This window comes from Plecotus auritus (assembly GCF_963455305.1).
Source record: "Plecotus auritus genome assembly, chromosome: 8".
Lineage (NCBI taxonomy): Eukaryota > Metazoa > Chordata > Mammalia > Chiroptera > Vespertilionidae > Plecotus > Plecotus auritus.
The window spans coordinates 139,573,198-139,589,478 of record NC_137782.1 but is presented as its reverse complement, the minus strand read 5'-3'; the positions used below and the strand labels follow the sequence as shown (position 1 = coordinate 139,589,478).

At 45.2% G+C, this 16,281-nt stretch overlaps 1 protein-coding gene across 9 annotated transcripts in view; it reads right to left on the bottom strand.

The window, feature by feature from the left end:
- The window catches only part of BCL11A (BCL11 transcription factor A), a 98,705-nt gene that overhangs the window by 10,753 nt on the left and 71,671 nt on the right, over positions 1–16,281 (bottom strand). For all 9 annotated transcript variants that reach the window (XM_080685408.1, XM_080685407.1, XM_080685403.1 and 6 more), the window contains exon 3: positions 4,897–4,998. In XM_080685408.1, coding sequence (XP_080541534.1) covers positions 4,897–4,998 — 102 coding nt within the window. The remainder of the gene's footprint in view (positions 1–4,896; positions 4,999–16,281) is intronic.

Below are 16,281 nucleotides of genomic sequence, written 5' to 3'. Positions count from 1 at the left end.
GTGAGGGACTTGGACACGATGACCTAAGGGAAACTTTTCTGCTCCCTAAATCCCATCGTTCTAATTCCCCCCTGGGTGGCAGGTGAACTTTCTAAATAGGCAATCATTTCATGGAGATATCAAAAAAGAGAAGGTCAACTCATTACAATTCTCTGTGGCCCCAGAGATGCTTTTAATCTTAGTCTGAAATACACTAATTGTTGATATTATTAAAAAATGAGAAAGTTCTCAAAAATAATTCCATGGAAGAGAGACTAGCAACATTCTCACATCCCAGCCTGTGTGAGGGTCAGTGAGTCCCAATTCTGATTCCACAGTGCCCCAGGAGGACTCTCATTTTTATCTCTCAAGGGATGTTGTGAAAATCTCAAAAGATAAATTTAATTCGGTTTTAAACAAAAGGCCATGTCAAATCTTGAGGAGTTGTCCCCCAGTCAAACAAATGCAAGCCTAGAGTTAGGGGGAGAGGCTGGTGCCAACTTACGCAGACACGGCATCCTAGTTTAATAACAGTTAAAGCAGCCAGCACCATGACCAGCAGCAGGCTGAGAAATGCTACACTATCCTCCTCCTCATTATTTTGAGAGGCTAACAACGTGAACCAAATTATACAACATCCTGCGCCCTCGGCTGAGCCTCAGCTCCAGTTGAGAAAGAAACAGAAAGACACAGTTCAGCTAGTCAACTCTTTGGCTAGTAGCCAAGCCGTCTGGAGAGGGGCCCTGCTTAAGTCACATTATTTCTCTCTCGTTGAAAAGAACCCGAGAGTGGTAAATGCCACTTTGGCAAAGAGGGGCCAGCTTGACTTCACGATCATTCATTTCTGGAGATAGCTAAATTTAAAAACAACAACAACAACATATACACGCCAAGGAAGTAACTAACAGTTTACCAGTCAACTGCAGTATTAAAGAGGGCACGAATGTTGGTGGGCAAAAGACAGGAGGAGCAAAAAGAAAATTTCCCACCAGGAATTCCAAACAGACAGTGTATAAAAAACAAATGAGAAAAAACAAACTTTAGCCCCTCTCTTAAAAGAGGGGCCAGAGGCGTTCCTGAAAGCATTGGCTAGTAACTTCTTAATAAGGAAAAAAATTCATACATGAGCTAGAATGGGAATGAGGAATTAATCAGTTATGATTCCTCCATTTAGCAAGTCAGGAAGGAAAGCTGGCAGGGTCTTCTCAGAAGCCCCAAACACTCCTATTCCAAAACAAGCCAGTCTCGCACAAGCACTTGTCTGAATAATGGACTCCCTGCCCTGACCTTGCAATTTACTTTACAATGCATTTATAATCTCACTCACTATATCCCACTCCTGGGCAAATCTCTTTAACAAGATTAGATGATAAGATACCAAAATTAGGTTTTAAACATTTGCCTAATGTGGAGGGAGAAAAAAGGCAGAAAGATTTTGAAAGAAAATGCTGACATTAGTATCACATTATCTGCCTATTTTTGTTTGTCTCCTCTCTTCAAAGGGAAATAAAAAGCATCATTGAGAGTATTTTCATAATTTTTTTTTTACTTGAGTCTTAAACAGATAGGAAAAAAACGATCCTGGTTCCAACTACAGTGACCCTCTGTGGCTTTCTCCTTTGCCTCTCTAGGACTCCGTATTATTATCATACATTTAGCCTGACAATCTGAATTGGGTAAGTAAAATAGAGGACTTGTCAGCTGAACCAAGTCCTTAACACTTTCATCACTCCAAATGCCTTAAAACCATATTTTACCTTACAATATTCTATTGAAACCCAGCACTTGGACCCCTGCGCCATGAATGTGGCCACTGATAAACGCCAAGATTTCGATAGCACTACTTCAAGGAGCCCCTCTGTATCCTATCAAAAAGGCTTACCTGAGAAAAGCCCATTTTATTTTGCTGCCCTGAGCATCCTAAAATTTTGTTTTCAGAGCCAGCGTTGTGATCATGTTAACACTGTGCTGTTACCTTCCCTTCTCTTCCATACATCAGGTCAGAGAAAATGGCATTTTATCTTCTAATGAGCACACAACATACAGTTTTCACTATTGCATTTTAGTATTCCCATCAACTAGCTATTCTAGATCACGAGGGCAGCTAGTGTAATCATAATGTCAATGAGAAGGGCTGTTACAATTGAGACTAAAGATTACATGAAAAGAGCTGCTTTGAAACTGGTAATTATTACCAGTCCACTAATAGCAAATGATGCATTACGGCTTCCCCATATAATCTGTATTTCACTAAGCTCATGCCCGCGCACCGTATTATATTACAGTGCTCACAGATTCTAAATTCCTAAACTGCAGTCATCAATAAATGTGTTACTTGCCATAATTTGTGAAATTACTTTGTTCATAACATCTTTGATGGTTTAGAAAGACCAGAATTGATTTCCTGAGTGGCAAAATTAGGGCTACATTGATTTATTGACTTGTAAAATATAATAATATTCTTCATTTACTCTGATGAAAATCAACTTCTCAATTTGAGAGCCTCATTGGGCAATCCCAGGGATTGTTTTGATTTAGAGCAATAAACTGAGACCTGGCCCCCCATACACACAGGAACTCAGGGCATCAAAACTGTTAAAATGAGCTATGAGCTCACCTACTGGCTTTTATTTTATTTCTTTTTATTGTATGGGAAGGAATGACCCCATTTCTAGTTTGTCAGGTGATTAAAAAGTCACATGATCAAAGCCTCAGGATTTAGATGAAAAAGAGAGTTGGCCCCTGGCTCTGCTGTACACTAGCTCCTGGCTCTGGGACAGCCTTGGGTTTCCTATCTGTAAAATGAACATAAAAATAGTACCTTAAAGAATTGTGAGGCTCAAATGACAGACGGGTATAAAAGCCCTCTGTAAACTATCAGGTCCAACGTGAATGACCGTGAATGTGAATCTTCATTACTACTAGGCTTGACTGGTTACCTAGCATGATGACTAACTACATCATACACCCAGAAGAGCATCCAGGGGAAAGTCTGAATCTAGAATCCAGAATCCAGGTCTTACCCCAGGCCAAGGCAGGGGCCAGGCTAGAGGAAAGCAGGAGGGGGCTGTTTTAAGGAGTGTGACTGTGCCCACTAGCAGAGAGGCCACAGGTGCTTAGTGCTCTGAAAGCCTGGCTCGGGCAGCTGAGTGGGGTCGGTGTCAGCTTGGTGCTAGAGCTTTCTGAAACCCCACCACCCATTTCCACATACCTTGCTCTGGTCACTCCTAAACTGGTCCTGCCAGCATGAGCACCAGCAACTTAGGCACCCACCCTTTGCAGCAAGCAAGGAAGACCGGGGTTCCATATCAGGCTCCTAGTTTCCCACCCCTCAAATCAGACTTCCGGCCCTTGGGAGGATCAAGTGGAAGAGAGAGAACTAAACAGATTCCAAGGCCAACAGCCCTTGGCTACTCAGCTCCACCCTCCTCTCTACTGCCCCACTTCCCTTCCTTCCCCTTCCCTCCAAGGTGGCTCTGTTCCCACAGCCAAGTGTGGGGCCCCAAGCACCCACAGCCAAACAAGGAGAACTCTCCCCACCCAGCACTCAGTTAGCATGTAGGGACTCGAAACCATGAGTCCAACCCCCTAAGCTCTTCTATCTGTGACCTAACCAGGCTTAGACCCAGCTTGGTGTGTGGGGGGGGTGGGGAGGGGGGGTGTGCTTTTAACCCCTGCACCACCCAGCCCTCAGGACCCAAGGGCTTGTGAAATTCACACAATAACTCTTTGTTACCTAGGATTACCTAGGAGTTAACAAAAATAAACAACTGGCTTTGAATTTGGTCCCAGGGTGCATACCATGCCCTGCAGACACCATTCACAGGTCTAGTTTACCTCCCATCTGAAAACCAGCCCCCTGTACAGCTTCTACTCCTGCTTCTTGCTCTTCGGGTATTCTCTTCCATGACACTTTCCCTTTCTTTTTTTCTTTCCACAATAGGCTATTTTTCATTTACTTTCAAAATGAAAATACTTTCCTTAAATAAAAGTTAGATATCACACTTCTTTTTATCTTGAACCTGCTTCTTTGTGTCTGGGGTAGAATCAGCCTCCCCCCGACCCCCTCTAACTTTTTAGCCATGCATGATTCATACCATTTATTCCTACACAGAGAAGCAAACTGTATTACTTTCTAAAACAATATCTTTCAAAAAACATTTTTATGAACATACAAATCTAAATTTCATAGGAAGTTCTCCACTATAAAATTTGGCTTGAACAAGTAGTGGTTGGTGGTTGTGGTGGTGATGGTGGTGGTGGTGGTGGTGGTGGTGGTGGTGGTGGCTATGGTGGTGATGATGGTGGTGGTGGTAGTAGTGGTGGTGGTGTCTTTGAATTTTGGCAACAATGCTGTGCATTTTCCCCTAAAACTAGGAAAAAAACAAGTAGAAATTACATATGTATGCACATATATAATGCACCACATATATATAAAAATACACCATGTTTAAATACACATGTAAATGCATATGTAACATGCATGAGAATAACTTTGGAGTGACTCTAAACTGACTCCCTTTGGTTCCGGCCTCTGCTAAAAATGTATGCCATGGAATAATTCAGTCTTAAATGAGGCCATGGGAGCGAATATCCAGCAATAAAATGGGCTCTGACCACACAGACATTTGCAGTCACCAGCCATGGAGCCAGACAGGACCCTGGGGAGGAGACCCACAGGGATGCGCTGCAGTCAGCTCCGTGCCCTCAGTATAGAAGGAAAGAAAAACGGAGAGGGAAAAACTGAGTGGAGTGAGTGGGGGACTGGGTGCCAAGTGAGTAATGGAATAATACATGTGCGGATGCCAATCTATTTTGGAAGTAACTCCTTTCAGTGCATAAAAAGTAAGGGTAATTTCCAGAAACTCTCATCTCTATACACATGGACATTTGTAGAAGAAATAATGCTCAACTTACAAATACCCTGCGGGCCATATTCTGCACTCATCCCGGGCGTGGGGATTAGAGCTCCGTGTGCAGAACGAGGGGAGGAGAGGCCCCTCCAGTGCAGAAGTTTATCTGTGAAAGAAACCCAGAATCAGGCACTGAAGCTGTGAACAATGTGCATCGAAAACCACAGAATATCTCCACATTTCCATTCCAATAAAAGAGACCAACATCATTACAACAGCCTTGCAGATAGTTAGCAGGACCAACACCTGTATCAAAAAACAGTGAAAAGTTATTTCCCACCGTTTGGTTTAATTTTTAATCTTGGTCTTTTTGACAAAAGGAAAGAGGTTTCTAAGGTTGGTTTTTTTTGTTGTTATTTTTTTCTTTTTTGTATTGGGGGTGGTTCTTTCATTTATTTATTTGTTGGTTATTGCTTGATGATTGTTTCGTAATAAAGTGTATATAAATAGCAAGGGAAAACTGGTAATGCATGGGTAGGCTGGTAAAATAGGGGATTTATCTGCAAGGCTGGTTTATGTGCATACATTTACTTTATAGATAAGCCCAAGGAAAAAACAATATGCTGATAGGAAATGAGTGGGTTTGTGAATCATTCCTTCTCAGGGTCCCACTCCGCCTTCCCTGTCCCAATGCCCCTTGTCCCATGCTGTGTTTATGAGAGCACATTGGCTGATAGGGAAACCTGAGACACTTCAGGACTTAGCTGAGCCACACTCCAGAACTTCTATCAGTGGAGTACCCCATATAGACACAAAATAGTGGAGAATTAAGATTAGACTTTTGGGATTAAAATAACTTTGGCAAGTTCTCACCATGAGCATAAGGAACCATCCCATTAAGTGACGGGGAGAAAACCAACATTCCAATACAGTGGCACCCAGAAAAAGTGACCCACCTTCTCCATTCCACTGCACTTTGTTGCACTCTGGCAAGGAAAAAAGAATTCTCACACTAATAAACATAAATCTAGCAGTAAATCAAGCATTTCTAGCAGTGAAATTTTTGTGAGAAAGGAAATATTTGGTTTGTGCAACCTGGGGATTATATGGTTTATGTGGGAAGTTCCTAGCTTTTCCAAGTCCACCTTGAGCTAACCAAGCAAGCAGAGGTCAACCTTGAGGCAGGGTGGAGGACAAATGGAGCAGGAGATGCTCAGTGTGTCCTAGAGGTTTGTAGTTTGTGATGATTGGGGGAGGCAAGAGAGAAGAAAAACAGACTTTGATGGTGAGTAAACAGAGTATGTTTTCCATTAGCTTAATATTAAGAGCACTTAAAAGTGTTGTTGTTATACTCTAGGACAGCAGGTCTCCAGTGTAAAATACATCCTGTTCTCCTTACATAGATCATATTACCAAGAACAGCCAGGGCAGTCGGCACAAGGTTTCCTTTCATGAGGACCCAGTGGGTAACAATGGCATGGGGCTCATGGAAGCTCTTCCCCGGACGGCACAAATCTGTTGCTACCAGGAATGCAAAGAGAGGCTGCTGGGGAGCCTCCACCCAGCCCACAACCAGCTATAGAGGCACGTCCTCCTTCCTGACCCCAAACAAAGTAAACACCACAGAATGAACCAGCTAAAGGAGGAAGCCTGGACTCAAAAATTAGGTATGTCTTCATCTGACCACTTATGTTAAATGAATTGAGAGTATGGGATAGAATTACCTACGGATTTAGTCATAGTGTTTTTCGACAGGAGATCTAAGAATTCATTTTTGCCCTTGTATTTGCCTCAGCTATTTAATAAGTGTTTGTCGCTGAGACTAAAACCCTTTTCTCAGGTGACCCACACAACTGAGGTGACTCTGTGACCCCAGCATAAAAAGCAACAAGGTACTTGGACCTTGTAAGGAAATTAGACAGGCAGAGTCTAATTTCAAATTCCCTGCCACTCACTCTGGGAAGAGACCCTTGGGTGCCTCAAATGGCCTCCAGCAAGAAATGGGAGAACTGTTAACCTGATCCAGGCCTGGCCACCTGCATGTGTCTCTGGTTGGCAAACCTGTCCACAAACCTGGTGGCCCTGAGCACGATGAGCTTCAGGGAAGCAGCCTGGCCCAGTTCTCCACAGCACCAGGCCATGTGGCACCATAAGGGCTCATCCAGGGGAGTGCTGAGTTTCTGGTACCATGCTTTTTTAATCTTTATTATTGAAAGTATTACATATGTCCCCTCCCCCCCGCCTGCCCCTCCCCCCGTTTTTGTTTTTTTGAGTTGTAAAAAAACTAAGAGATCATCAAATCTATGCCTTTTTTTTTAATCCTCACCCAATGATATATTTCTTTTTTTTTAAATATATTTTATTGATTTTTAGAGAGGAAGGGAGAGGGATAGAGAGTTAGAAACATCAATCAGCTGCCTCCTGCACACCCCGCCCTGGGATGTGCCCACAACCAAGGCACGTGCCCTTGGCTGGAATCGAACCTGGGACCCTTCAGTCTGCAGGCCGACGCTCTATCCACTGAGCCAAACCGGTTAGGGCCCAATGATATATTTCTTTATTGATTTTTAGAGAGAGAGGAAGAGGGAGAGAGAGAGAGAGAGAGAGAGAGAGAGACATCAATGTGAGAGAGAAACATCAGTGGGTTGCCTCCCATACACAACCTGACCAGGAATAGAACCTGCAAGCTTTTGGTGCATGGGATGATGCTCCAACCACTGAGCGACCCTGCCAGGACTCTATGCCTTCATTTTACAGATGGGGAAACTACAGCCTTGAGAAATTAAATGACTGGCCTACAGCTATATTGATGGTTAGACACAAAGTGAAGATCAGAATTAGCCTTCCGACTCCACGTCCAGTGCTCTTTCCATCTACTGCCTCCCCTCCGCCGGTCCTGCCCTGGTCTTCACTGACCAAGAAGTGCCGTGAGGAGGACTCTCCTTCTCCTGACCCAGTAGGAGAAACAAACTCTTTTAACCTCTTGGGGGAGAGTCCAGCCCAGAGGTGTCGAGTGGGCCTTTCAAAAGGTCCAAGTGTACTGACTTGGTTTCAAAATCGGAAAACAGCACCTGATCAGCCTCCTGCGACTCTTGGCGCGCCCCACTGTTCTCACCCTCTGCCTCTGTTCCCCTGCAGAATTAGCCAGCTGAAGAGGAACAAACCATTCCTACCAGCCTAACAAGCCATCGTCATTGTCTTTATAAGACAGACTCATCCTTGAGTTTCTCTTCCTCCTGGAAGAGTGTCAAAGCAAAGGCGGTGCGGACCCCAGCTGACTGCCACCGCTCCCACTGGACGCGTCCGCAGCACTCTCCTTGTAAGTAGAATCGACATTCCCACAGGAACTGCAAATGCTAAACTGTTAATCGTTTCCCCAGGGTTTCACTTCTTGCTATGATGCTTTCAATTGTTTCATCACAGTTTAGGCAAAGCAAAGTCTCACATTAGAACTTATATTTTAATGCTTCTAAGCATCAGACTCAACGCGCAGCTCTGCCTTCCCAGGCCACCCTGGTCAAAGACCTCTTCTACTACCTGCACTTCCTTTCTCCCCAGGGAGAGATGGGCTCGGGTGACTGGCTGGGAAGTGGGTGGTGCTGCTGTGCTCTCTTTATGTCCTTGATGATACTCATAGGGCAGAGGTTCTCACAGCGAAAGCCCAGGCCCAGTATGAGCATCGCCTGGAACTTGTTGGAAATGCACATCCTCAGGCCCCACTCAGACCTACTGAATCAGAAACAGGGTGCAGGGTCAGGGGGGCAGCAATCTGCATTCAACAAGCCCTCCAGGCGACTCAGCTGCACAATCCAGTTTAACAAGTGCCACCTTCAGGTAGGGTCTGATGTTCCCCTGGCAGAGATCCCTAGTCTGTGAGGCTGTCCTCCCTTCTATCTGGGAACCTCCTCCTTTAGGACTGGGATAGTCAGAAGTAGAGCAAGCTTGGGAAATCCCTAAGGCTCTCTCCATGTGGAATCCAAGGCTCTCCTCTCCCTCACTGATCAGGACAGGAAACAGGCCTGGCCTCTCCAACAAGTAGGAACACTCTTTGCATAACACAACATCCAAACCAGCTCAGGTCAGGCAGGTGGTGTCCTCACTGCTCCCATAGAAGCTGAAAATGTTGGGGATGCAGCTGTGGCACCCTGTATGGCTGGAGCTAGAACTGGACTCCTGCTTCCCTTTCTGGACACTCAAAGGTGACATGTGGCCCTTTTCTGAATCAACCTTTTAAATGTCCTGATTCCTCTGGTGAAAGGTGTTTTAACCTGTTCTGTTTCATAAAGGTCTCTCCAGACCCATCATCTCCACTTGGGGCCTCAGATATGTCTTATGCATTGTTACGCTGCAACATTTCCTTATGGCTGAATTTTAAAAACAAACAAACAAAACACCTTATTTTTCAGGTCTCATTAAAAATATGCAACAAATTGGGAAGGATTTTGATTGAATGTAACACTTTGGTCCTTCTATATTTCTATACACAGTAAGTACCAACTTTTGATGCACTATAAACCCGGCTGGATGTCCCTGGAACTTAAGGTCATTAAATCAAGTTTTCAGTTTCATCGAGAACATCTCAAAAATCCATTTACTATAGACATACTATTTGTTTCGGACACTAATGTAGGTGTGTAGTACATCCACGTTATTGTCTACTAATTAACAAGGAATACTGCTGATCTACAAATGTGCCCAAACCGCTACGCACAAAGCATCATTTCCAATACACTTAATGACTGCCCTGGGTGCCCAACTTTTATCAGGAATTAAAACCCCAGGCCTCTCTAGGAGTACAGATGTTTGCTGTTCATTAAAACGTATATGTGTGACCCTGCCCAGTGTGGCTCAGTTGTTTGGGTATTGTCCTATGCACCAACAGGTTGCTGGTTTGATTCCCGGTCAGGGCACATGCCTGGGTTGAGGATTGGTCCCCAGTAGGGAGTGTGCAGGAGGAAGCCCATCGATGTTGCACTCTCACATTGATGTTTCTCTCTTCTCCCTTCCTCTCTCTCTAAAAAGAAAAATCAATAAGCTATTCTTTTAAAAAATGTATATGTATGCATATATTTTTTTTCTCAAACCTATATTTGTAGATAACATCCCTGTTTTTCCCATGAGACAGGGCACAAAAGAAGTCAAGCTGTCCCCAAGAGGAATGGCTACCTTCTGACACTGTGACCTACTTACCATGTTGGGTATTCAAGAAGAGAAAGGATGACAGCCCACCATAATAGGGAGGGATCTCTATATTGGTGACAGGCCAAAATAAAGGACCCTTACAGCCCCTTCCAGCTCCAAGATTCGCAAGTCTCCTCCCCACCCAGCCAGCAGCCAACTTGTAGACTACACTTAAAATGCATCCTGGGAGTTTGTAAAGTTCCCTGAAAGAACCAATTCTAGTTTATTCAATATTACTGAATCCAAGTCACAAAAATAACAACAGTGCAGCTAGTCTGAGCTAGAGGCTTCTTTAACCAAAAGCAAATCCACGGAACGTCCTTCGAGTTCTTGACCCACCGTTTACGATAGCTATCAGCTCCCCTCTCTCAGAGTCTGTGACTTCGCAGAGTCTTACAGAGCGAACGTGAGCTGTGCCTGTACCCTGAGTCATGTCGATCTAAACTGAAATGTGCCAGCTAGACCACTGCTAATAGACTTCTTAATTAACCTTCCAATATTGTCAAAGTCACGTTCTCGTTTGTTTTAGAAATGAACATTTCCATGAGCATTTTTCCATCACTGCTTTTTGACCAGCAAAGGATTTGCCAAATTGTGATGCTCTTTTAAAAAGTATATTGTATACAAATGAAAGCAAGGGAGAGTTCTAGAGACACCACACTACAGAATTTCTTTGCTGAAACTTGGTCACGGTTCTTACATTCCTTGTTATTTCATCAGCGACTTTAGTTTCATCAATCACTCATTTAAAAACTCATTTTCTTTTTTGACCAATTCTATCCTCAGAGCCTTGATTATCTAAACAGCACGTTACTAACTTCACCTCAGAAGAGTTCTCACCCTATGCATTCACTCTATGAGCTGGGAGATGGAGAGATGACATCTTTTATGCCCCTTTATCTGTAAAAATGCAAAAAATGCACGCCACCAATCTGTCAGGCCTAAACAAAATTTTCTGCAATCTGTGTCTTTAACATAAGCAAAGCATATAATTTCAAAAAAAAAAAAAAAAAGAGCTTGCTTTTCTGAAGAATAACTAAGCCAGAGACAATGTGTTCCATCTTTGTGTTGAAATGCAGATTTCCCACTAAAAGGCAAATCCTTCATTTCAAAAGGTTGAATAGGATGGTACTTAAAAAAAGAATTCCAGCTGGTTAAATTTAGGGTGTTGAAAAAAGTTCACTCCAATAATATTCTTTGGCTCTGGGCCCAAAGTATTTTCGCTTGATCGTGAATTAGATAAATTTTTATTACACATTACGCTTTTGCCTTAGAATGATAGAACTTATTGAGGAGACTGGAAGGGCAGCTGCATTAAAACGACAAATTGTCTTAGGACAGTTTTTTTTTTCTTGGTTTAACTGTGTGCTTCACTATGCAAAATGTATGTACCCAAGACACCTTTCTTTCTTTCTTTCTTTCTTTCTTTCTTTCTTTCTTTCTTTCTTTCTTTCTTTCTTTCTTCCTTCCTTCCTTCCTTCCTTCCTTCCTTCCTTCCTTCCTCTCTCTCTCTCTCTCTCTCTCTCTCTCTCTCTCTCTCTCTCTCTTTCTTTCTTTCTTTCTTTCATGCATACATTCAACAACCCTTTACCAAACGCCTATAATGCCCAAAGCAGTAGGCTAGCCGCTGGTTAGCGCACAGAAAACTCAGACCCAGACTCCAGCAGCTTTCATCTATAGTAGAGAAGAGAAGGCTAGAACAGAACTCGTTCTATTCCAGTGTAGGAAGTGTGTCACCAGAGAGGCACAGATAAACTACGAAGGAAATTCAAAAGGAAGAAAAATGGCTTCCATTTGGGAGAGAGGGCAATGGCGTTGGGGAAGAAGTAACTTAGGAGCCAGGCCTGGAGAGCTAAGAGGAAGGACTTTCTAGACAAAAGAAAACACAGGTATGGATGCCCAGAGAGAAGCAGAGCCCAAAGTGTGCACAAAGCAACTGGGGCCCAGGGGGTATAGTGACATTTAAATCAAACTACGGTGCATTGATTCATTCAGTTGACAACTGGATATGGTCACCTAAATGGCCCTCTGAGGACTTCTGTGGAGTCTTTAGCTTTCCCAAGTTCCTATGTTCAAACACCACGTTTTCTGAGGGACGCAGGCATGTGAAACTCGGAGCAAGTTCATCTGCCCTCCTTTGTTTCCCCACCTTGACTTTCTTCCCCTGATGAATGGTGGGTGGTCTCCCAAGGCAGACTCCACTGTGTTCTAGCCCCCAAGTCAGACAAACAAGTGTTGATAGCCACATTCTTTGCAATCCTGCCTCCCCAGCTTAAATGATCTATTTCAGATGTATCATTGCCAGTTTAAGATGGGCTTGTACTTGCTGACACATTTTCAACAAATGACTGTACAAGAAATGTGGAGATTTTCCTATACTGCTTTGTCTCTTCAATCATCAACGTGACCTTCCCTCCAAAATCTCCCTCTCCCTTCTCTCTCCTCTTCTCCACAGGGAGTGGAGCCACTGAGTCCTTATTTGAGGATTTTGTTTGTGTATTGTGAGGTGTGCATGTGTGTGTGTGCTTGTGTCTGTGTGTGTACAGGCTTGCCTCTTCCTGAGGTAGTTTTCAGGTTATTTGGGGGATTTGGAAACTATCTTCTAAAGATGCCCTTGCCCGGTGCATTCCTCTGTGAGCCCCACAGACCCTCTCTTCAGAGTCTTTTCTTTCTTTAGGATGTGAGGGACTCATTCCTCGGAGAGACTGCTGGAACGAAGTCAGAAATCTAGGTTCTTCAGGCCCAACTCTGCCACTCACCAGCTGTTCGTGACCTTGAGTCCGTCCCTTCCCCTTTCTGGCTCTAAGCGTTCTCATCTTTAAGAAGAGAAGACTGGCTGATGTGTATGACTTCTCTTTCCTGTTCCCCACACCAGCTGCAGTCTCCTTGAGAGAAGATTTAGGGCGGGAGACTTGGACGCAGTTAAGACACCTACTACGGGCCTGACCAGAAGCCAGCCTGGATGGGCTTTGTACCCTTTGTGCCTTGCAGGGATCAGGAGGGATCCAGAGACTGGGTGGGCTGGGTTCTGCCCCAGGTTCATTCTTAGATTTAGTGTAAACCTCTGGGGCACAGTCTTGCAAAGCTCACCTGTCTCAGCGTCAAAGGGGAAACCTAAGTGGGTCCTGACCCAAAGAGGCTGAAGGTCAGAGAGAACCAGGAAGAAAGTTCCCACAAACTCAGGCTAAATGTCAAGGGAAAAGGTCTCTGCTGTCTGTGCCAGAAGGCCCGTGGCGAAGCTCGGCCTCATGCCAGAGCCTCACACCCACTGCTCACCAGCAGGACTCTCGAAAAAGCCACCTCACACCAGTGTCCTGTGGTCCCTGCCCTCGACCAACGCAAAGGGTTCCTGGAAAGCCATGTGCAGGATGGGTCTCTGTAAAGTGAATCCCATTTGCTAACCGACATACTTTCTGAGATGTTTCATCACCCTTCCAGGCTCATCGAAAATTGGCAGGGCTTCTAAGATCTTACCTTTGAAGAGCTTCCTCCTCCACCCCCTCCCAACCTCTCTGTCAAGTAGTTAATGATCTGTAAACAAACACTTTAAATTCAGTGGGGGAGCTCACTATTTAAAGAAACCCTGTGGTGAAACCTTTTGAAAAGTTAACAATCTTTCTGTAATGTGAAAAATCACCCTCTAATTGATCAGTTTCCATTAGTGAGACTTGTGTGTGTTGGACTTTCTTAAGGTGGGGCTCACCTGCAACCCCTTTGTGGTTAGAAGAGGAGGTGAGATGTTCTAAGACTCCACTCACACCTCTCTACCCTACCTGAGAAATGAAGAGAAGGGTGGAAAATCATAGTCCTAGACACCTGGCAAGCTTGGAAAACCACCCGAGCTTCTGATTTAAGTATTATTAGATGTCTTTCACATTTGGGCTGTCAAGATGGATCCCATGAGACTGACCATTTGCTTAGCAAACGTTTAGTTCTGATAACACCAGCCAGGGCAGTGAAGACTTGTCTATCAAAGCCAACAGAACGTGCAACTCCCAAATTCCTCTGAAGAGGCCACCCCGAGCCTTTTTATCTGTGTCAACTCACAACAAATGTAATTTATGTCTCTCTATCACCATTTTCATCAGTCTCAAGAAAATACCACAGTAAGCTTCAGGAAACCAAATTTAGCGCGTATACCAAGACCCTTGATGTTTTCGGGTGTTCTTGGTGGAGGAGGACATGGGCCGGGTGGGAACACGGGTGCTGCTGGGGGGACCCGAAGGGGGAGGCATGGTTGGAAGATGGGAGCAGGCCCAGGAGCGCTGCCACCCTGCAAGCTAGAGTTTTCTGCTCTTATCTCCCAGGAATGGCCTGAGCAAACCCTTCCATGGAAAAAGGCCCAGAAGAACGGGCAGCCCCGGGAAGGCTGTGTCAGGCCTCCACGTCTGGCCCTTCTTAAGGAAGTCTGTCCTGGCCTCTGTGGAGGCTTTATCTGCTTCCGAAAGCCTTTCCCTCACATCTGGCCCCACAGCAATCCTGTGGGATGAGGTCAGGTGTTATCCTCACCTCCCCAGCCATGAAAATGGGAGATCTCAGGGTCATCCTACAGGGGTCGTGAGGGCAGGGTGGGACACTCAGAGTCCTACCCACCTTCTTTGCCCCTCGTCACCACTCACCTCAGGTTCCCTGGAGTGGGTCAGGGCAAACTGCTGTCCAGGCACTAGTCTTACAGACACTGATTTGCCTTCCTGGGACTACAACGTGGTGTGTGTGGGTGTGGGTGTGGGTGTGTGTGTGTGTGTGTGTGTGTGTGTGTGTGTGTGGAAGTGGGAAGGCACACTCTACTGGCCTAACGTTCTGTGATGGACCAGCTTGGCCAAGAGATTCTCAGAACTAGAACTGGACATTTTCCAGAATGAAAACCTATTATGTCCTATGGTTAACACAGAATTGCTCAGAAATTATGAGAACTAATTTAAGGCTTCAAAGCTCTACACACTTAAAAAAAAATGGTCTAGCAGGTCAGGCTCTGACTTTTCTTCAGGAACAAAACTAGGCTGCCCTCTCGCCTGAGGTGAGATTGAACCGCGGAGGGTTCTGGTGCTGGGAGGCCAGGCCTTGTCCCAAGGTAGCAAGTCCCTCTTTCAGAAAACAGGCCTCTGCCCGCCCACACGCTCCTCCGGCTTCTGCCCCCCACTACTCAGTCCCTCAGCACCCGCGCCCCCTCACTCCTCCCGGACACACAGCAGCCCTGCTCGGGCCTCAGCCCTAACCTCTCAGACACAGTCCCACAGAACAAAGGCGAGGCAGACATAGCCTATTTATTCAAGGCCTAGTTTCTTGGCTTCATAGTTATTTTCCTGGCTTTTTACCCAATTTCAAATCCTTCATTTATACCACTTACCAACCTGGAAAGAATTTCCTGAATAAAAAAGAAATGCCCACATGTATAATCCGTAATCATTCAAGAGGCCCCAATCCAGCCACAGAATGGGTGCTGCTGGCTGTTCTCGGATTTACTAATTCTGTTGATTCAATGGGGGTAACACCCAAAGCTATCAGACACCCTCTCCCCCCACATCTCCTTAAACCAAGAGCGTGTCATCTCAGCTCCGGTCTACACACTGGACAGGTACACGGGGAGCTCAGCTCACGGAGGCCTGGCCCCCCCGTGCAATGGGTACACAATGCCTCTTTTCCTTCTCCATAGGCATCAATGGCGGGGGAGAGCAAAGGAACCCCATACTACAGAGGAGACCCCGGGATAATTTTTCATTTTGAATGCCTCTAAGATTCAATGAGATTCTTCAATCAAGATCTCTTACGTCTACCAGGAACAGGAGACACTCCACTCTCCCTAACAAGCCCCTCGGGCTGAAATCTTTTTGCTTCCAGAACCTCAACTTTCGACTGCTGGGTAGAAAGCCCCGTCTGTCACCGGCCCACAGATCTCCGCCGCCTTCGCGCTCAAACCCTGTCAGGCGGTGGGGAGTGTGGACAGCAGGGCTGACACCATTTCAAAGAGGCCGACCAGGCAAGAACCGTCCTGTACGCCTGCCCCGGCTCTAATGCAATAAAATGTCTTTTATCAGCCTAACTCAAGGCAAAGAGTCAAGGGTCTGTCACCATTTTAAAGAGGCTTATTACATGGCCACAAAAATTTGCCTCAGGCTGCAACCTGGCATGTATGGTATCAGCGTGGGACAGGTTCTTTTGATTTTATTTTATTTTCTTACAAAATCCGAAAATGAAACGCTTCTGTCCCTCCCTTCCACCAACCGTTTTTTGATTTATGGAGAGGAGGAAAGAAATCTGAAGTTGACAG